This window comes from Ruditapes philippinarum, unplaced genomic scaffold (assembly GCF_026571515.1).
Source record: "Ruditapes philippinarum isolate M1 unplaced genomic scaffold, ASM2657151v2 ctg11567_1_1_1_1, whole genome shotgun sequence".
Classification (NCBI taxonomy): domain Eukaryota; kingdom Metazoa; phylum Mollusca; class Bivalvia; order Venerida; family Veneridae; genus Ruditapes; species Ruditapes philippinarum.
The window spans coordinates 1-23847 of NW_026862672.1; the positions used below are offsets into that span (position 1 = coordinate 1).

Below are 23847 nucleotides of genomic sequence, written 5' to 3' on the forward strand. Positions count from 1 at the left end.
AATTTGCTGGTAAGTTTGCAAATATAGCTTTGTGGTTATTTCATCAAAAACGCGATATACCTTTTAATGCGCTTGCTCAAACGGCTATAATTTATATTATTTTCGTCTTAATATTACAAAATGTACATGAAATTTTACAGAATCAAGATAACAAAATACATAAATTAACTTTTGAATCTTCCTTTTCTATAACCTTTGAATAAAGAATACACCTGTTAAAATGAATTGCTCTATAATAGAAGGTTTTTGATCAATAATAATGTTGATACCATTAAAAATCAGACATAGCAACAAACCACGAAATCTAATATGGATGTTGTTGGCATTTGTGAAGTATATGATCCGAATATTATATAAATTTGTATTATATATCAAATAAATCTAACCAATCAACAATCCTCATTTGTACCTCGTGACCGTCTAAAATATATATCTGTATTGGATCCAAAAAAAAATCATATTGGACGTTTGTGTCATGTGCATTAAACGACCGTGCATATATTCTAACGTGACGTCATTTCCGTTAAAAAAAAACATACGCGCTAAATATAAGCGTTATATCATTGTCGATGTGATTATTTAGATAAAGGGTGTCAATGTGATATTTTGTAACCTTGTCGTCTTTAATATTTTGATAGGCGTCACAGGGCTATTATTGATGGTGGGGGTAGTAGTTGTGATTTTGGGGGTTATATTGATGGTGTTGTTGATAGTGGTAGTAGTTTTGTTGCTGATAATGGTGGTGGTGTGGATGATGATGTAAGTGGTTGTTTTGTTGGAGGTGATGATGATCATATTTCAAATTAAACGAAAGATGTATAATAAAAAACTTATCATACAATTTGCTGTACAATACGGAATATATTTAGACTCGTTCACAGCTTGAAAAATCATATTGAACTAGCCTATCGGCTCGTCCAATGTTACCTTTCAAGCTGTGTACTTGTCGAAATATGTGTCCTTATTGTACAGTCAAATGTATAACATCCTATATATATATATAGATGATAATAAAATGTTCTAGAAAATGTTGTTTTTGGGGGATTTCTTGCCTGTTTCATTTCTTTTTTATTATTAAAACATGGTACAGTTCGATAACAAATATTAAACAATGAAGTATAACCTTTGTATTTGGTTTTATATATTTAAATAAGCTTAAATAGGTTTAGTTTAATGGTTCTAGTTCCAATGTCTATCAAATGTATGGTCAGTGTCATATAGACTGATGCTGTGGTGGCAAATATGTACTCTGTGTGGTTATCAAAGAGAGAGGGATTTGTTTATATTGCTTTAACTGAAATTAGAAGTCAAAAATACTTGAAAATCCGGCATCCATCTATTCATGTTTTTGCGAACGTAGTTTTCCATTAGGTCTTCATATTTGGATAATTTCAAATAATTTTGAATTCTCTAATTATAAATCTTTGGAACATTACTTACGTAAAAACTATTGATCATTTCTTAATTTTGTGTGCCCATTGTGAACATACCAGGGCACTCGTTGTCCGAGTATATTTTACTATATATGAATATTGTAAATATTTAAATGAACTTAATTTATTTTGATAAAAGAAATAGAATAACAGTAAATTGTCTTCTCAAACAAAACTGTGAAGTACTACACATTTTATAGACACTTTAAAGTTTTAAAATTGTATCTATATGGTCACATTAAACTTTTAAAACCAATTCCCGAAGTGGATCTAGTAAATAACAGAATAATGATGATGTAAGCAAACTCAATCACTGTATTTCAAAAACTTAGTTGTTCAACAACAGCCATACACTTTTTCAATATTGACAAAGTTATAAAGATTTTGTAAACTGTAATTAGTTAACATGTCCACATAATTAAAAAAATGGACTCTTTTAGAATTACGAAAAACGGCAACATGTTGTAGCTGTAGTTTAATTGAACTCATTTATAAACAGTACATCTAACATTTTACTTAATAACGGAAAAGATCGGTAAGTAATAACATTCCATGCATGTGACATCTAATGACATCGAAAGATTATGTTCTTGTGATCGTTTCTACTTGCTGCATTTCATAAGCATCATGGGTCTGACCACTTTATAGGTAAATCTGAAAAACAGGGAATGAAAATTACACTTGTCATTTGCAAATCGATATGGACTTGTGTAAATATGCTACTGGTTAACAATCCTGGATCTGCAAGATTGTTTTTAATCCTTGTCAAAACGGAAAATCACTATATGCCAAATTGAAAAAAAGACAAGAAAAAGTATCGGTTTACAATGAACATAAATGGCATGGTATTTTTCCATATTCAACTTCTCCGTGCTGCATGTGACTAGCATTAGTTTTTGTTACTTTGGTAATTAATGCTTGAATGATTTTTATCTGAACATCAGTAATGATATGTAGGTAGGAAACAGATGACTTATGGTTTAGGTAAATACAAGTCAAGTATTGTTAAAAAAAACAACAACAAGTTTCTCAAAAAACAACAAAAAAGAAAAACATTGCAATTTAATGAATGACCATTTTGAAATAATTTGGTTCAATGTATATTGTCATCAATAGAAAAAGTACATTTTTGATTGCACAATAAAAGGCCAAGAAAACCCTTAAATTACCACACAATACAAGTTTCCTTCCTAGCATGTAACAAACGTCATGTTTACTATCTGTTAACTGTTCATTTATGTTTACATCAGTTCAAGTATCAAGTGCTACTCTTAAAGATGGATCAAGTACAGTTTCTGGACAACTACAAGTTGTAAGTGGTGTAAGTAAGACACTGACATGTGAGACAAGTGTCAGCAGACCAGCAGCTACAATAGTATGGTATATTGGAACACAAGAGAAACAAAGATCCACCTCTAAAACCTTCACGTTCAAACCACAGAACAGTGATCATAGCAAACAGGTCTACTGCAATGCCTTTAACACACAGCCTGAGAGTCAAGCTGCTGTCACTTCATATAAATCAACGCTTAATGTGCAAGGTGTCTTTTACAGTATATTTGTTGTTTTAGTTAATAATATTATAAATTAAATAGTATTAATCTACAAGTTATATTCATCTAACAGAACACGACAATGTACAGAGAGTATGTGACTGTGCTAACAGGGCATAATCTGTGGTTTGATAATCTCATTGTCAAAAACCACATTATTGCTCATGTTAAAGGGACACTAGGCTACCATTAATGTGTGCATTGTGGTTATTTAACACGGTGGGACTGAATATATTTTTTCCAGATAAATGTTCCATTTGATTGAAAGTTTAGACCACTAATCTTTGTGCAAAATTTCAGATCATTCGCGCACTTCGCTTTTCAAGAAAAGTTATTCAAATTGTAGAAAAATGACACAAAATGAAAAGCGTTTAAACGCCTTCACTCAAATTGAGCTAAGAAAGCATAAATTTTAAAATGGTAACATTATCATGTCTTATTAATGTTTGACATATAGGAATACATGTAATGTATATCTATAAAAAAAGCTTTATTCATAAGAAACATGGTTTTGCATTGCTCTTAACTGTAGAACAAATATGTTTTAAAAATTATCCTACAGCTTTAAACAATATAACCTGAACTGTTCATTTATGTTTACATCAGTTCAAGTATCTAGTGTTACACTCAAAGATGGATCAAGTACAGTTTCTGGACAACTACAAGTTGTAAGTGGTGTAAGTAAGACACTTACATGTGAAACAAGTGTAAGCAGACCAGCAGCTACAATAGTATGGTATATTGGAACACAAGAGAAACAAAGATCCACCTCTAAAACCTTCACGTTCAACCCACAGAACAGTTATCATAGCAAACAGGTCTACTGTAAAGCCTTTAACACACAACCTGAGAGTCAAGCTGTTATTTCATATAAATCAACGCTTTATGTTACAGGTTTATCATATTTTTAATTGATGTAGAAAAAGGATTAATTTTAATTAAATGAATAGTCTGCAATTTGATACCAAAGTTTGATTGTTTTTAAGTTAGAATACTGTATTTAGTGCAAAATTCGTTCACATTAAAAACTTTCATCATTAATACTTGTGCTTTTGTAATGATTGGCCCGCTTTCTGTTAACGTTGTTCTCCCATGTTGATCTTTAGATCTTTAGTGTTATAATTTATAAAAGGATGAAACATAGATAAAATATTTATCAAATGAATCAACAGCTAAAGCGTTAATTAATTGTATTATAATAAGACCCCCTATGCATTACCTTTGCCTTGAAGACTATTCAAATAGGCTGGAACTGCATTGAAACGGAGTTGTGTGTGTATAAACCCCGGAACAGTTACTGTCAACTGTTTTTCGTTTGTTTTCTCTTTTAACATTATCTATTTGTCTCTTATATCCCTTTTGGAAAGAAGGAATGTTAAATTTCAATAATATACATGTGATTTATATGGGTATGTAATGGCTAAATAATGTTTAGTCGACATAGAAATTGTACCTGATATTTTAAAGTTTAAATAAATCAGAACGTCTTGGTAAAAGTATTTAATGTTTTACAAGCTTAGCCAATATTCTTTTGAGAAAATTTAGGGAAGCTGTTTATTTTTAGGGATTTTTTTAAAGTATGCTCTCAAAGTAGGACAATTGTCAAACAAGTGTTAAAAGTGGATAGGGTAGGGTAATGTTTCGAGCATATTTCATTGATTTTACTAGTACCAATTATTTTGCTTTTGAAGATTGTTAGTTGAATGTTATTATTTGTTTCATAACAGTTATAAATGGGAGAACATTTTTTTCATAAGAACGATTTCATAGATGTTAAAGAGTTTCGTCATTTCTTACAAACTTTAGACTAAAATGTATTCATAACTCGTTAACTATGTAGTAAACTTTGTTTGCATTTTGCATACATGTGTCTTTTAAGGCATATAAAATTGACCTTTGTAGTAAGATTTACGGTTCCCATTTGGGGGATCTAACATTAAAAAACAATCACATGCATTCTTTGTTAACTTGAAGAGCTCTTGAAGTGATAGATGAGTTATTAATTTTACAAATTGTTTCCATTTCTTCAGGATTATATAATATTTAAATATAAACATAGCTTTATGTCTGGTATAATATAACCAAGTTGTAATACTTTTGATATTTATAGTATATGCAGCAACACCTACACTAACCAACAAGACAACTGGTAGTATGATATTGCTAGAGAATGATCCCATCACTATGGAATGTATAACATCAGCAACAAGACCAGCTGCCACAGTAACATGGTGGAAAGGTTCATCTAGCCTAACAAACATAAATAACACAAATATTAATAAAGGAAATCTTATTTCGGTGAAAAGTGTTGTATCATTTACACCTAGAAAAGTTGATAACAGAAAAGTTATTTCATGTCAGTCTGTTGTATCAGGACAAGACAACAGACCCAGTGCACAACAGACTATAACAGTGTATTGTATGTAATTGTTGAATCATTAATGCATTTTATATATAATATTTTTTATCATTGATAATTGCTAATAAAATGTTTCTTTTCTATCAAGTCACATGTAATATTTATATACTTACCCTTGTACTCGTATATTCAGATTTATTTGCAGAATAATTTTTTTATAGAATTAAATAGTCATTTTTTTCTATTTGTGACGGGAACCAAAAATTGGACACACATCATTTTATTTGTGGTGCAACTATAAGCAGTGAATATTGATAATGTAAAAGGATGTGTTTTTTTGTTTTGAATAAGTTTTCATGACTTAAAGAAATTGCTTTCTACATACATGTTATTTATTTCAGGGCCTCCAGCTACTCCATCTATACCAACATCAGAATTTCCTTTCCTAGAAAACCAGACAGGAAGAAGCATTTATTGCTCTTCTCAAGATTATGGTAATCCAGCATCTACAGCAAGATGGAATAAACAATATGGTACACCTGACAACAGTGATTCTAGAAGACTAAATTTACCAACTATGACGTCACAGATGGATGGTTCTTCTGTATTTTGTCAGCTTGATAATAATTTTACACAGGTCAAAGGTTCAACTATAAAGTCTCCACCTGTGAAATTAGAAGTGGAATGTAAGTATAAAAACCAGTACAGTCTTTTCTGTCTATTTCCTACAGTTTTGTACTTATTTTTTTTATTTTGCCATGAAAGTGAAACATTTTAAAGTAGATGAAAGTTTGTATGCATGTTTAACACTGCCATTATTGAGATTGATGATAAACATTTGTTATTTTCAAAGGACTATTTATACTGTAAAGAACGTTACAACAAATATTGGGGCACCACATGCGACATAGCTATTTTAAACGATATGTTTCTGAATGCAAAAATGAAACTGCCGAGCGGACAGTCCATTTAGAGCTTATTCGAACTTAACTGAATACCCATTTCTAAATGGACATTATCTTGATGCAATCTTTAAGACTGCAAACAGCTGTTTTGTTTCGTTATGCAATGTTTACATATCCCAAAGTATAACGATATAACGGAACAAGACATATATTTTTTCTTGTTAATCGAATTGTTCATCCTGGTATATTACAGATATATGTCCATTGTTCAAGAATTACAAATATGAAATCTGTTTTTAATAATTATGTTCTTTACTTATTCAATCTAGAAAATGCTATCGCAATATAATTTATAAATCTAAATGTTTCGCTCTTGGTGCAGTAAGTTCATATTTATCATGCATATATACTAAGAAATGAAAAAAATGAGTTGACAATATTTTTATTGCAATATCAAGCCCTCCCGGCTTTTATATGTATCGTCTGGTTGTTATATTCAGTACACTCCTTATAGATACATAAGGTTTTAAAAAAGTTATCTTAAATAAATTAAACCAAAAACATGTTTGCCAAATATAATTTGAAATTACATGCACTAATAAAGCTGAATGAAATAACACTATTACAGTCAATGTTTTTTTCAAATCTAAAAATTGTGATTCAGTTTTGTGCAACAAAATATGAATATCCCCTAACATAATGATATGTGGCGGAACAAGATTCGTTATTGATGATCCATTTCCACCTTCAAAATGCTTGTATAAACTTCACTTATAATTAAACATTCATGATGTATAAAACACAATAGCCTCATGCTTACGAAGACTCCTCACCTTAAGGAAAAACATCATATAAATCAAATACAGAAATATGAAATCATATTTGTGTGGGGTAAACACTGTGTTCCACAATATTTCATGTATGTATCGTTGGGCAGTTAACCTTACCAGTGTTCCAGGATTCTTGATCCATACATTCCTAATCTCTACAAGTTATTGCCAACTTCCCACATAGATCAGAGTAGAAGGACGTATGATGTCAGACAAAATGTATTATCACATCAACATAGAGTCAATAATTCTGTAAATCTTTCAATGTCATCCTAAAATGTTTACCGTAAAAAAGATAAACATACATCAATAAAATCCAGTGTTACACAGATGATAGTTTGAAAAGTTATAATTTCTGTATTTTACCAAGTGTTAAATGATTTTGAATGAGATAATATCATTCCAAATAAATATCGGTCTTCTAATCATTACAGATAATCCAATTACCCACATTATGGTAGATGGAATAATTTCGGAGTCTGTGACAAGAAATGAGGGTCAGACATTGTCAGCATTGTGTAATGCCACAGGAAATCCAACACCAACAGTAAAATGGATTGGGCAGAGCCTGAGCAGTTCCAGTTTATTATTTCATGACATTGATCGCAACAATCATGGAAGATATACATGTAGAGCTGAGGCGACCTCGGAAATATATCGAAACCATGATTTTGTTACAGAAACAATTATTGATGTAATTGTTAATTGTAAGTAAATTATCTAAAGTTTTGGTTATTTCCAATGAAGTAAATTTTACCCATTATTCTAACACTCACGTGATTTTGTCACTATAGACAAAGAAGGAAAAAAACTGGTGTTAAACTGACAATAAACACCGGTTAAGGACTACTTGTATATGCGCTGTTATGTTTTCACCCTCGATTGTATAGTTTACAAAGCATTTTAAAGCAACAATAAAAAGCATTTTTATTTATATTTTCAGTTCTTATAATGTTTTCTTTTTATACAATACCGAAATAATATCTCACATACACTAACGCCACATATTAGATCCATATCAGTTAATAATTACTTTGACAAAACGGCGCCAATCCGTAAGCAGCGTAAATGACGTCATCCTAAGTAAACAACTCATTCATAAACAAGCTGACGTTATTTCATACATACAAGAACGATAAAAGGGGCACTGATGTAAACACGATACGACGTAAGTTTTTATTGTTGAAAACATGATAAAATAACGTTTTTTTATCTTATTATTTCTTTTGTTTGATAATTTCTATATCTTCGCAATAGTAGGGTGCGAAAATCGAACAGCGTTATACGAAAATCGGCACCGGAAGTTATTTCCGCTTGTAAAATAAGTTTAGTGATTTTCCTTATTTTATCGTGTTAGAATCGAAATAACATCGGCCGGAGAGGTGTATATTGACTATTTAACACCGATTTTGTCGTTTTGATGCGACAAAATTAACCACTCAGGCCTACGGCCTTCGTGGTCAATTCCTACGCATCAAAACTCCAAACCGGTGTTAAATAGCCGATATACACCTCTCAGGCCGATGTTATTTCTTAAATATATACATATTACACAGACACAGACTTTTTATTACAATCAACTCTATAAATTAATAGTTTCAGACTTGAAAAAAATATGTTATTCCTCTCGGTAGGTTTTGCCTGCTTTATGTTCAGGGTAATAAAAATAAGTTTGTCTTTGTAAAACAAATCTTTAACACTGAACTCATTAAGAAATAAGCTTTTACGCTGAAAAGTACACACTTGCTCATGGATATTTACCTTTGTTTTAAAGTAATGTATTATAAGACTTGCTTTTACTGCTCAATTTACCATGTTGTTCTGTTGACAGTTTAAATTATTTAATGTTTTTTTTATAAATAAACACATATAAAAGTAATGTAGTTTCAACAGACGGTAGGGTTTAGTTTAACAACACTCATTAGAGATGATGTATGAAGTCTATAATTGTCACATGACGAGATGAAGGTGCAGCCCGACCGAAACTTGAACCTGGGACCCTCGGAATACTGTACTACGGCTCTACTGACTGAGCTATCCGGCAATACAAACTACCTCTCCTGATTAGACAACAGTTCAATGCAATGACATAATCAGTTTTGGAATAAATTGGGATTCGAACATGCCACAACTTTGGGTCTCCAACATAATTTTACCCCATCTTACTACTATGTTTCCCTTTTGGCCCTTATTGTTCTGGAATTTCAATCATTAAACACATTATCTGGGGATAATTGGGAAATTAACGCCTATCATTGCGGGAGGTCTGTGCAACAAATTTTAAGAGATAGAGCATGACCTTTCTGGTACATATAGAATTTAGTTGTATGAATTCAAGAAATAGTAGCCTTCACACAATAAGATTTGCTTGTACATCTTAGTTTTAATTGGTGTTGTACTGCAAAATCCTACAGTCTGTTGAGGCCTTAAGCAAACAAATACAAAATTTTATACAGATTTTTATTATACGCCAAAACGAAGTGTGTGTGTGAGGGAGGGGTGTATATAGGAGTCATCCGGTGGTCTGTCGGTCCATTGGTCAATCGGTCCGTTACATTTTCCTTGTCTTGATCATTACATGTTGACTGTGGTTGGAATTCAATACAACTTAATTCAATGGTGAAGCATATTATGAGACAGTGCAGTGCACAAAAACCTTAACTCCATCTTGACTTGTCACAGAGTTATGGCCCTTCGGTACAGTTTCTTGTCCTGTGCATAACTTGAAAACTTATGGTTGAAATTAAATGTAACTTCATACAATGATCAAGCACAATAAGTGAAAATGCAGTGCATAAGAACCGTAACTCTATCCAGAGTTATTAAAAAGTGATTGCCCTTTGTTACTTTTCCATTGCTTTTTTTCTTTCTGAAGCATAACTTGAAAAGCCCTATTTGGAGTTCAATACAACTTCATACAATGGTCTAGCACATTTGGAGAAGTACAACGCCCAAGAACCATACCTTCATCTTGCCTTGTCACAGAGCTATTGCCCTTCGTTACCTTTTTCTTGTCCGGTGCATAACTCGAAAGCTTATGGTTTGAATTCAATGCAACTTCATACAATGGTCAAGCACAATAAGTGAAAATGCAGTGCATAACAACCGTAACTCTATCCAGACTTATTTAAGAGTGATTGCCCTTTGTTTCTTTTCCATTGCTTTTTTTCTTTCTGAAGCATAACTTGAAAAGCACTATTTGGAATTAAATACAACCTCAAACAATGGTCAAGAACATTTGGACAAAGTGCAGTGCCTAAGAACTACAACTCCATCTTGACTTGTCACAGTGCTATTGCCTTCGTTACCTTTGTTTAACCGATGCATAACTTGAAAAGTTATGGTTTGAATTCAATGCAACTTCATACAATGGTCAAGCACAATACGTGAAAATGCAGTGCACAAGAAACATAACTCTATCCAGAGTTATTAGAAAGTGATTGACTTTTGTTACTTTCCCTTGTTGCAGAATAACATGAAATCTACTGATTGGAATCAAGTCAAGTTCGTTCAATGGTCATGTATATTCAAAATAAGCGAAGTGTACATGAACCACATCCCTATCTTGACTCATTTTAGAGTATGTCCTTTGTAACTTTTAAATGTCCAGTGCATAACTTGAAAATTAATGATTGGAATTCAAATGGTCAAGCGCAGTGCAATGAAGTGCAGTACTCAAGAACTATAACTCTATTTTGACTTATTACATAGTTATTGCCCTTTGCTACTTTTTGTCAAGAGCATTACTTCAAAACTAATTGTTGGAATTCAAATCAACTTTATAAAATGGTCAAGCACAGTAAGATGAAGAAGTGCAATGCACACGAACCATACCTCTATTTGGACTAATTAATTAGTAATTCCCTTTTTGTTACGTTTTTGCTCCAGTGCATTACTTGAAAACTAGTTGTTGGAATTCAATATACTTTCATACAATGGTTAAGGCAATAAGAGGTAGTGTAGTGTACAATGACCATAACTGTATCTTTAATATTTGTCGAGTTATTGCTTGTCCAGTGAAACACTTAAAAACTAATGTTTGGAATTCAATGCAACTTCATACAATGGTCAGACGCAATGAGAGGAAATGCAGTGCTCAAGAACTGTAACTCTATCAGGCCTTATGACAGAGTAATTCAATAAAACTTCATCAAAGGTCAACCACAATGGAAGAATTGCAACTTATAAGAACCACAACTATCTTTTATTGCCCACTTTCAATTATTTTACATGGTATTCTGTTACTAGTAACGTCCTCATTTCCGAAGCAGTCTTGCGGGGGTATTACTCACATTAAGTGATAGCTCTGATTTTATCTATTTAGATCCCCCAAACGTATCAGTGCTTCTAAGTAAATTCGATCCTGCAGAAAACATAAGTTTACAAATAAGCTGCCATGCTACTGGACGACCAGCCAAATATACATTTACATCAATGGTGCAGACATGGAGAGGAATAAGGATTTCAAATACACATTTACCAGGAGATAGACATTTTAATGGCATTATCAACATTCCGAAACTCACGCTTGAAGATAGTGGGACATATACTTGTCATGTGAATAATGGTATATCTGACAGATATCAGCAACTTAACCAGATTGGCAAAACTGATGTTTCAGTCAAAGGTTAGTATGATTAGTAATCTAAAATATATTCATTTTTTGTTCAGTTTGTTATTTATCTAATTTCTATATACAATAATATATATATTACGTAGACACTATTTGTAATCTTTATTTACCCTATAGTTGGATATATGATAGTCAATTATATCGGATTTAGTAAATTATCAGTCATATCAGACTTATTATTGTTGTGTTTACATGCTATGTGATATTTTTAGTTTCCTCTATTTTGCCTTATTCAACTTGGGTGGTTCCAGTATTCTTACTAGAATATTGTATTATCACACTTAGGATATGCTGCTTGCTTTTTAAATTGTCTTTTGAGATCTTGTTTGTGACATGCAGGTTTTATAACCTCGGATCCCCTTTCAAAACTATTTGATCCCGCCCATTGTTATCTCGTTTAGGGCACACGCATTGTTTTATTTTGGGGCCATACGCCGTCTTTCCTGGAATGGCACTTCTGTGTCACATTGAAGGTTCCATGATAACCGGCGTATGAACACATCTGCAGATGTTTCTTAATTCCGAATTTCACCATATTCGTCAGCTAAAGCCATTGCTAGGTGGAGTGGACGGTAATTTGCACTTTCCAGTACCGTCCATGAACAGGCTCAATCAAACCGAGCCTGCAACATTTACAATTTCAGTTTTCTCTATGTTTTTGGTTAAAAACAACTTTATGTTTTCAGAATTTTTAGTTGTAAAGCTAAATAAAAAATTACATCTTATCCAGAAGTCTTTTATCAACAGAATTGGTTAATAAGGTTTTACGTATTTTATCTTTAATTTTTTTTTAATAATTAAAATATTACCAAGGCCACTTCTGCTTTTACGTCTTAAGATTTTGAATGAAAGTGCTGAGCGCAATAGATGCAACAAACAAGGAAGGAAATTATGTGTGAATGTTGTTCCTGTCATAATGACAGAAAAAATGAATCACTTATGTAGCACAAATAACTGTTTATGCAGTATTTATCATCATATTATTTGCATGTTTTGACCTTTTTCACATTAGTTGTAAGTTTGCAAAGTGTAACTTGAATTCGGCGTTCACTCCAATATATATTTTGCTTTTAATTACACTTTAAAAATTTTCATCAAAAATAGCAGGAATCTGAAGGCATGCTGCATTGATTTCACAGTTGGCTTTCATCAAGTCCCAGATAGATGTTAGAGTTACAAATCGAATTATGTATTTAGTTCCAATGAACAAAAAGGCAGACCCAAAGGCATGTCTCAATTTTCCAGTGAATATCTTAAATATGTTTTAAGATTGATGCTACATAAAGTTTTATTTGCAGGAATTTCCAAAGTTCACAAACGGCAATGAGTTATTAACTTTGAAAATTTACCTGAATATCGTGAGTACAAATGAGCATCCGTTTTCAATTAAGTTAAATTGATCACCTTAACTAGATATTTTGTAAGTTAACAAAGGGTCTTAAATGTATCAAAATGCATCCTAGAGGAGTAATTAGCGTTTGACAGAGAGTTCCTCCTATGAGGGATCTCAAATACATGTGCGAACAAGCAAATACCTAAGTGCTTTATGAAGTATATTGTCGAACAAAACGTTTCATGCAGACATTTTTTCCCCTATTTTAACCCAAGTGTTCGGCCAACACCCAGATAAGAAGTATAAACCTGACCATATTTCCTTTGAAAAATCAAGCTTAAATATCACTAGCCATACGTGTTAAAAACACGTTACGAATATCTTTCTTATTATTCTTTATTTGCTCAAGCGATTTGTATAACTTACTTAATTCCCTTTCTTAAAGATGTTGTATTTTTCCTGTAAGATCGTTCAGCTCAACATGATTGTTGTGGGTGCATGTTTGTGGTAGTTATTGTTCTTTTCCGGTTAATTACCCTTAGGATATGTTCATCGTCCATAATATGTTAATGATATGCAAAGGCAAGAATAAATGAGACGAAGAAGAAAATTGAAAAAGAGGTTGTTTGAACTGCGTCATGTGAACGTTGCGTTTGCCTGGTTAATCTTTGTTATCCCTTTAAAACAATAAAACAAAACATATTTGTATTGAACTGACATTAAAATGTTGTATGAGATTTTGACAGTTTCTATTACAAGTCAGGTTCATTCAGGTCATACATGTATTTTTCAACATGGTATTTTTTTTGGCGTGTGTGTGTGGGAGGCGTGGGCGCGTGTGTATGATCTGTTTTGTTTTGTTGTTATGTGTGTGATTCTTTATTTGTGAACAAATAGTAAATGATACTTTAAGTATAAGTTAGCAATTATAAGTCAATATTTCTCAAATAGAATTAGCTAAGGAGGGCAAAGCCGTTTACAAATTTCATAAATTATAAATTTAATAAAGTTAAAGCTTATATACTTACCAATTAGGCTTTAGAAGTTACTTTTATTTACCATGATCTTATTAAATAGAAAAAAGATTGTAAGCCGATTTACCAAACAAATGTTGGGTTTTTTGAATTTCAATACAAATTAATGACAGTCCAACAATGTTCAAACAACATAACAAATATTGTCGAATCGACTTTAATGCATTCAAAGTGTATATCCCATTTGTTAGAAACCGATTAGTAAAAGGAACCAGAGACTTGTATATGCTCTTAAAATAGAAACTTGCCCGGCGAAGTACAAAATGTATCTACATGTAGCTCTTTATGTACGATCAATTTATTTTATCTAAAATATCATCTATTCATGCGTGATTGAAAAATGCTATACATCAATCATAACGTCTGCCGTTTGATTAAAATAAATGAAAGCTTAAATGAATTTTTGAATTTAAATAAAATAAAATGCAATTAAGAAATAAATGAAAACGTAGTTAGAACATAAAATCTGTATCGTTGGCCTTTTGTACATTTAAGAATACCTGAGCATATTATGTTGAGCATTTCGTAACGATCGCTATCAATGTTCTGACTAACAAGCTTCTTCAAAGCTGTATTGGGGTTATTTTAGTATATGCTCTTAAAGAAACAAAAAGGTTATTTCATGATCGTCGTTGATCACATTATTTAACTAACCGAGAACCTTGAAAATGCTCAATAACTCATGATCAATGTAACAATGCTTAGACGTAAGATAAATGACCTTGACATGCTTACAGGAACAGTCTAGAACCAGCATGACCCTGTTCCTTTTTCTTTCTTCTTGTTGTTTTTTAAGCGGCACGCCTCCAGAAGGTAAAATGATAAAAATGAAATAAAATTTCAAGTAAATAGTAAATTATGATTAAGTTAGGTTAATTGTATAAATCAAGTACTACTGACATCTTAATTCAAGAATGTTGACAAAAGCATCAACATATCGCGTTTCTTCTTTACATAATTAACTAAGTAACTAACGCTGTAGCCAATATAAATAGGAGAAGATAATTCAATCAACACGGTGACGTGTCACAACAGTGATTCAACCGGTACAGTCGGGGTCGTTCATCAATGTTCGACAATGAGTAGGTTCTGCTAAAGTTTAAATCAATACACTGGCCCTTATTTATATTATAGAATTAATCAATTATAATTTTTAGCGCCACAAAATACTACAAATATCAAAACCAAAGCAGTTTATTCGTTTCCCTCTATGTTTGATACGATCCCGGATTCCAAGCGTTCCGGGTCATTGGTCGCGATACTGTCCTGTTCAATCACGTTGTACTAGAAAAAAACCCGGATGAAGGAATTCCGTAATATAAAAAATCAAGGTATATCCCGTCGGCGGAAAAGCAAACTGTTTGTTTTCAGAGAATGAATGTTAAAATATGAAGATTTTGAAGTGCCGTTTCTATTTCATTTAACTATATAGTGTTTTTGATGACGGATTTTGAAATTTTAGTACGACGGTAGTTTTTATGTTACCTTCTGGGGTCCTTCTGCTTTAATTGTTCGGACAAAAGTAATACTATTACAACATTTTAAATGAAAATATTTCTGCATTATTTCACAATATTGTTATGATTAACTTCAAAAACCGTCACTGTTACAGTTCCATATTATTTATACCGTTTATAGTTGTTTTCATGATAATTATATAACCTCATTCGGCAAGATTTTTTTGGAATGATTTATAACGAATGTTGTAAAAAAACAAGCAATAGTTCCCCACAATTAAAGGATAACCAAATAATTAAATTTCAGAAAGCAATACTTGGAGAGGTAACATTGTAACACCGAAATGCAATAAAGAAGGAAAAACATGTCATGTTATTCCTTTTCATCGTTGCATAAAATAAAATTGTGTTTATGTTTTCAGTTTCTCCTAAAGTCCTTCTAGAGGATGGTTATATATTTGTTGGAGCGCCAGGAAAGTCTGTAAATATAACTATACCATTCTTTAGTTATCCAGCCATAAAGGAAGTGAATTTTCAATTTCAAAATGGAACAGTAATCAGGAACTCTAATAAGTATACAATATCTTACACACGTAAAAATGTGACAACGAAATTCTATGATCAGACAGTGGAATTGGAAGGATATATTGCAATACTGAGAATAGAGAAAGAAGAACAAAAATACTTTGTTAATTACACCCTATTGCTTAAAAATGGCATAGGAGAACAGACAAACTGGAATATACATCATATATCAGAAAGTAGGTTTTTTATTCTTTTTAAGGAATACACATTTTTTACTGTTTAACTTATATATTTATAAAATGATGCGACATTTCATCTGTGTTTGCAACGCCTAGGCGATTAAAAAAGAATAAATAAAACAATGTGATAAAATTGAGTACAATTAAATTCAACATAGTTTGTAGGTGCATTTTACTGTATGAAACTTTAGATACAAACATACCAATGATTGCAAATCTGTTTCTTGTAACAACTTTAATATCTAGATTAAGACAAAAACTGAGATATGATCGAAACTAATTATCAAAAATAGTTTTTTTTTTTTTTTGTAATTATGTCACAATGTTTTTGTAATTATGTCACAATGAAATAATCATCTTCATTAAATGTGAGCCTAGAATATATGTTATGCACGTCATCTATAGACATGAATATATTTGCTTACATCACGGGTGTCTTTCGAGGCACTTAAAGCAACGGATCTTCCAAAGATATTATCCTTAACTTATATTGACAAGCAGTAAGAAATAATAAGTCTGCAAACATCTGGACCCTTTTGTTCAAAACATTGGTAAGTGGTACCCAAAGGGATAAAATAATTAGCTATTGGCTAAAATTTGTCTGTTGGATAAATTCTGTTGTTCAAAAGTTATCTAACGGATAAAATGCGTTATCCAGTGGTTAACTTCAACCAGTCCTATGACCACCGGAAAATGCCCTTAACCAGTGGTTAGCCATCATCATTAAAACAATAAAAATCATTAAAAATTGTTTAAAACAAAAACTTTCCTTACAAATATATGTTTATTGTTTTCTTAACTAGAATATATAATGCACAGGATTAAATTAAAACATTTCTGAAAAAGTGCTTTTAGAACCCTTTTTCAGTCTAAATTTGTTGTTGTTGTAGATCCGAAAAATTCAGTTAAACAGTCATAACTTTCTTATTTTTTGATAAAACATACAAGTGTCAGTACTTATTTTCTTAGTTAGAACATTACCCATCTAATGGAATTTCAATTAAAAATTTGAAAAAAAAAATGTTGTTTTTTTATGTGTGTCTTAGGGTAAAATATATCTATCGATACTTTAAGGCCTTTGATACACTTTTTGTTAAATTCTAAAAACATAAAAGCACAAAACATGCATGAATAAGTCTTTGGGAGCTTCCTGATTCTTAAAAGTTTATTATTCATCAATAAATCGGTCATTTTGTTTTCAAGAAACACTAACCGGTGATGTTGCATTGTGGTACTTAAACAGTGGATATTACGCAATCCACTGCTTAAGTAGCCAGGGTACTATCCAACTGTCGAACAATGAAATTTTATCCACTGGATAACTGGACGCTGGTTTAGTATTTAACTAGTGGATAAGCTATCCATTGGTTAATTTTAACAACCCGTCCTGTATGAGCTCACATTTAACATTTATCTGTGCCTTTAAAAACTGTTTACATCGTCGTTATGAGATAATCATTTGTTTTAAGTACATGTATAAAAAAGGTAAGTAAATCTTACGAAAACATGCTAGCTTTAACCATTGACCTTAAACTGTTACCTTATTAGTAAACATAAGTGAAGAACCTAGAAGCCTAAATCTCTATAAATTGTGAAATAGATATTGTGTAGGACCTTTATTAGGTTCAAAAGAGATAGTTTGGAGAAAGAATAATTCACGGACTGACAACGTAAATCAAAACAATTTTCACCGAATATCACAAACAGTAATTACTTTATTTCTTCTAAGTCGGGTTTACATGTATAAATTGTAATCTAGTTTTCTTGAAAGAAATTCAGTGATTGTATAAAGTTTGATTAATTTTGTTAATGTAAACTGAAGATGAAACATAACATAAACATAAAAACTTTCTTCATTTTTTTTGCAAGGTGTGCCATTAGCTCCAACATCGATATACTATACTGGATATGTTGATGGATTTTACACTTTTCTTTTGATTGGAAATTTTAATGGAGGACGACTTCAGACATTTGTGATAGAAACCTCAATACCACCTTCTACAAAATGGAATGAAATTTTGCGATTCAGTGAAAAAGACAAGGCTTTTCGAGAAGTTGATGATAACCTTTTTAAATTCAACTTGACCGGACTTGTACCAAATACCTACATTCTTAGAGTGTTAGCTGAAAACACACTGGGTCGGGTAAATACCACCCTTGCTCCAACGGTCAAGTTTACTGTTTATCTGCCATCAGGTAAGAAAGTTTACTAAGTGCAAACCTATTTACAAGAATAAAAAATTGTTGGTGACCAATGAACAATTCCAAGATACAACCCACTTTGTAAGTTCATTTGTACAAATTCTGAGACATATACATATTTTCAGTTGATAAATACCACTAAAACGCATAAATATCTTTATCTTTATTACGGTTGAATTACACATTAACATTTAACATCTTGTTTTCACAATAAGGCATGCAGATAAAATTTGGATAAATCAGTTAAATTAAGAATCTTGCCAAGGCCAACAAAATGCAGAGCCGTCAATAATCTTAATGCATTTGATATGGATATTCTCTGTATTGTACTTGAAAGCCTATCTTCATTTCTAAAACATGATATCATGACGTCGGATAGTTAAATCATTGTATATCTTGATTTCGCGTTACATTATTGAATTGCTTACTTTGTATTTTTACTAATTATATATGGTGTCATATTAACGTTATTTCCTGAAATTCTATGAAATAAGAGCAAAACAAATTTTTGAAATGTAATGGTTATTAAAAATATTCGGCAAGGTTAAGCTTGCAACTTAGTGACGTCTTTTCCACTGAGTTTAATAAGACATTTCAAAATGTCTGTTAAGTTTTTTCCAATTTTAAGATGTTGCATAGAAAAAAAATATCTGATCTTTTTCTGCAGGGAAACAAAATATTGATAAGAACGTGTCTGAAAATACAGGCGCTATTGCCGGAGGATTGACTGCGACTGTTATTGCAGTAATTGTTATTGTCGTTATCTCTGTCATTATTGTGAAGAAAAGGAAATCTAAACAAGAAGGTAAAACTTGTTCATAAATGACCAGCTTTGAACAGAAGTGAATGATATGAACGAGGAGTAACAACAAGTAACTTGTCCTATGAAAATAATCATGACGTATAATTACTTTTAGAACAAAGAAGAAAAAATATCTAAGAAGAACTAAGTTGGAATATAAATATTAATTTAATTTTACCCATGAAATATGGTGCTATATCAGTCAAATATATTTCATATTTGTTAAAAAAGATCAATATGAAATATAAATATGAACGTTTGCGGAGTCAAAACTCTTATACTTATTTTAAGAGACTTTTTTCGCTATTTTGTTTGAAAAATCTTTTCAAATAAACAACAACTTTTTGTTGAATTCTGTTTTGAATACTATCTAGAATGATAGAAAATAAACAACAAATCCGGAAATCAATATCTTTAATTCAGTCATTAACCCTGTACATATGTTTAAGGTGTTGTTTACGTTACGTCACAATGTAGCGCCAAAATAGCGCGTGCAAAAACAATCAAAACAAGACGTTTTACCGCAAACCAATTACATTTCACATTTATTTAAAAATATATACTCTGTTTTTCGCTTGAAAAATATAAAATGAAATAAAATTAACATACGAACTTTTTTATGTTTATTGAACTGCGTCACGAATCTTTACTGTGCGCTGAACAATTGCAGTTGCGTAGCAGGCAAAGGGATTCGTGACAATTTTTCTTTGCTAATGAAATTAAATCAAAAGGTTATTTTTCTTTCGTTTTTCGTGAAATATGGTACATATTTTCACTCAACATGATACAATACCACATACCTCACTCCAACGAGAGTATTCTCTTCATAATCAAAATATCGTAACCCCCACAAAAGTGAAACAAATGTTTCTATAATAAATATACAATATTTTATAAGAACATCTGAATTAAGGTAATGTCAATGTAAAGAGTGTCATTTAATATATTAATTTATATATAATATATTTCTTTCTTAGGAGACAAAACAATTACAGAAACTGAAGAAAGGTATTTATTTTATAATTTTAAAATTATCTTATCTTATGTGTCAGTTATGCAATTCATTTGAATATTAACAGAAGTAGGAAAACGTTTTCTTTATCATATTCTTTTATATTCCTTGGTTGGTACTTTTTTAATTTATAATAGTTAAATTATTGAGATTTTTTAAATTTACATAAAGTGATAGAGATGTGCATCATTGTAACACATACTTAATCATTTCAGATTAACATATGAAAGTCTTCAAACGGTATCTGAAGCTCAAACAACATATTCTTCGTTATCATATGCAACAGGTATCAAATTTCGTTACGTTCCATACATGTTTATGTTTATAATCAGTTAGATTCAAAGATCCAAAGCTCTGAATATCAGACTAAGACAAGTAAAACCACGAAATAAATATTTCATTTATCAATGACTTCATTGGCGACATCAGTAATAAAATAGAACTAAATGTATTTATTAAAGCATTAATTTTCTTTTAACTTGTGATCTATAAGTTTGGACGTCGTCAATTAACAGTCCTGTGGTAATGGTAATGCACTTTACAATCGAATTTGAAAGAATATGAAAACAGCCATGATGTGTTTTACAGATGATAGTATTGTGCACACGTGAAATGCTTATTATTTTGCGCCATCAATAAAAGGAAATTACAAAGTAGCGAAAAGTAACTAGCTAAAAGTAGTATGTTGTTTAAGCTAGCAGGTTATATAATATACTTTGAAATAGTTACTTCTACGAAACGTAAAATAAGAGGTATTATAATAATACTCTGCCATATTCGGCGCATCAACATGCAGTACAAAAACGTTTAATTATAACGAATCTTTTAACTCTTTTTAAAGTCGCTTTTCATCATCGTGAAGTTTGGATATTATGGAAAGGGGTCATAACACTTCGGACAGCCTTCTGTAACGTGAAAAGGGATTTAGACAATGACATGACATAAGTTTGATTCATGAAATGTTTGGGACTGGTTGGTCCCTATTATTCAAAAATGCTTTTTCAAAGTGTGCATTAATAGTTTTACGTTTCAACAAATGATTTTCAGTCCGAACATGTTTTTTTTACATAAATGCCGTTGAATTTAATGACAAAGATTGCTTCGATTATTTAATTAGTTATGACTTGTGTTTCAACAGATCCCAAGAGGCGACAAGACGACAAAATATACGAAAATTTGCGGATGCAGCAGACGTCATTATCTACACTCTAAAACTATGTTGATGAAGGAGGTTTTGCATCATTGACATGAACAAGCGTATAAAGTAATCAAATATCTCAGGTTCCCATAAAGACAAATTTTGAAGGAGTTAATGCGTTCCAGACTAAAAAAGGAAATTCCAGATGTCCTTTTTCCGGGGGTCGACCTGCAGGCCCTTTTTCAGCAACAAATTTACATGCAGAGAGAGATATATAGTAGAGAGAGGAAATAGGGGAATAATTCCCCTATCTTTTAAACCTCAGACGAAACGCATTGTACCTGTCCGTTCGTCGGATATATGACTATCATTTTAAAAGTGTTTATCTTCTAAGGATAATGTTGGAAATGGTTGTTCGGAGTTATTTGATGAATTCTCTTACTTTTAAATCGGTCAATATTACAGTCATGTACGCGGATTACATCTCTTTTAATTGTAGACGTTCAATATGTTTTTAAATATGAAAAAGTAGGGTTAAAAATAACACAACTATCTGATCATTTTTAGATTCGTGTTTTCATACTTTTGTTTGAGAATATATTGTAGAGAGAGAAAAAATACATCCAATATTAATTTGTATACAATAAAAAAAATAATGGGCTATATAACATATTACATTTATCTGTAAATAATTCATCTTACTGTTAAAGACATGAATATGTTTATCACATATCTAACCGTGCACGTTTGATTATTTAAGTAAAATAGAAAACTTTTTAAAAAATCGTTTAGCATATGTTGAACCTAATTCTTAAGTATTAATGTAGTGTTAAGCATGTGTTTTATTATACACTTTCGAAAAAATAATATTCAGAAGAATCTATGAAATGAAATGTGTTTTTTTTTAATTTTCGTATTTTTCTATGTATTAGTTTACTTTTACTGCAATGTAACATATTTTACGTACTTATCACTGGTGCCTTAACCACTTTCGTCAATATTCATATTAAAAAAAATAAAAAAAAAATAAAATTTAATGTAATTGCGGTAATCATTTTAAAACAGAGAAAACTATAATTAATAGAAATTACATTATTTTTTCCAAAATTACTGGATTATTATCAAATTATTATATCTTACATGTGTCTACAACCAACAATTGGTGAAATATTTATGTCAGTATCACTTGATGAAATAAAACACGTAATTATAGATAAAACTTCATATCCTCTTTTCATTATATTCTTGAATATCCTTAATATAAATTCTGAAATATTGAGAAATATTTATTACATAAACATGAGTGGTTCCGTTTAATTTATTTTTCACTACTGTAACAGTGAAATTATTTCCATATTGTCACTGGTGTCTTGCAGGATTACATTCTTCTAAAGTCAGCCAAATCACATAATTATAGGGTAGTCTTTCAAATGTTAATGCCGAACATAAGAAAAATGTACGCTATAAACAGAAAATTCTAGTTTTTTTTCTATAAATACAGGATTAAATTTCACATTGTGGCATGAAAGTTATGATATATCACTAGTCGCGAAATTTCTATTTTCATACTAGTTTCAATCGATAAAAAACAAATCTGTATTTATTGAAAAGAACTGAAACATCACCTATAAAACAAATGAAAATTTGGTCGTCACTTATCTTTTTATTTTTATTCTTACTTACTGTACGATATATGTGTAACTATTGTTCAATATATGTTTGTTAATTGCTAAAAATAAAACAACAAAAATAAATAAGCAAAGTGTGATGAAATGAAGTTTGTCAGACAATCAATAAAATAATCGTTCATATCCTAAAATCCAGGTACTGTGTGATATCTAGTTGATTTCGTCTATCGCATGTGTTGTTTTGTGTTGTTTTATTTTTCACATATCTGAAAACAAATATTGAAACAACGTTAAATTGTTTTATAATACAACTTAGTTTTACCTTTATCATTTTTTTTATTGATTACAAGCATTAAAATGAAATAAAGATGCAGTTTGTAATTATAAAAGCCCTCTTGTCTCAGATTCTGTATATATGTGTTCAGGTAAAGCGTAAAATGTAAATGTAAAAAAGATTTATAGAAGAAAGTAACTCTCATAAGAAACTTGTCATAGCTTTTTTCCATTCATATAATAAAATACATATCTTCTCCTCATTTTACTGTAAGCTGGCCTTTGCTTAATTCTATCATTTCTTCGATAAAATGAACAAATCATGTAACCCTCTGTAATAGCATAATATAAAGGTGAAATAAAATTAAAACAGTAAGAAAATAGCCCCGCCTATTTATAATCAATAGCTTTAATCTTTCTGATAAACTAGTAAGATCCATTATAGATGAGATAAGGGTGAACTCACGCCCAGTCGAAGTTCTCGATCTCCT

The 23847-nt window shown here is 31.1% G+C and overlaps 1 protein-coding gene across 1 annotated transcript; it reads left to right on the forward strand.

The window, feature by feature from the left end:
• Positions 1-2635: 2635 nt before the first annotated feature.
• LOC132719849 (synaptogenesis protein syg-2-like) lies at positions 2636-23490 on the forward strand. Its single transcript, XM_060703782.1, has 12 exons — positions 2636-2974; positions 3593-3880; positions 5097-5405; positions 5747-6031; positions 7515-7787; positions 11405-11707; positions 15960-16298; positions 18171-18497; positions 19171-19308; positions 20283-20313; positions 20533-20603; positions 21456-23490. The coding sequence occupies exons 1-12, from the start codon at positions 2671-2673 to the stop codon at positions 21527-21529; spliced, it is 2742 nt and encodes a 913-aa protein (XP_060559765.1). The 5' UTR covers positions 2636-2670; the 3' UTR covers positions 21530-23490.
• Positions 23491-23847: the final 357 nt, after the last annotated feature.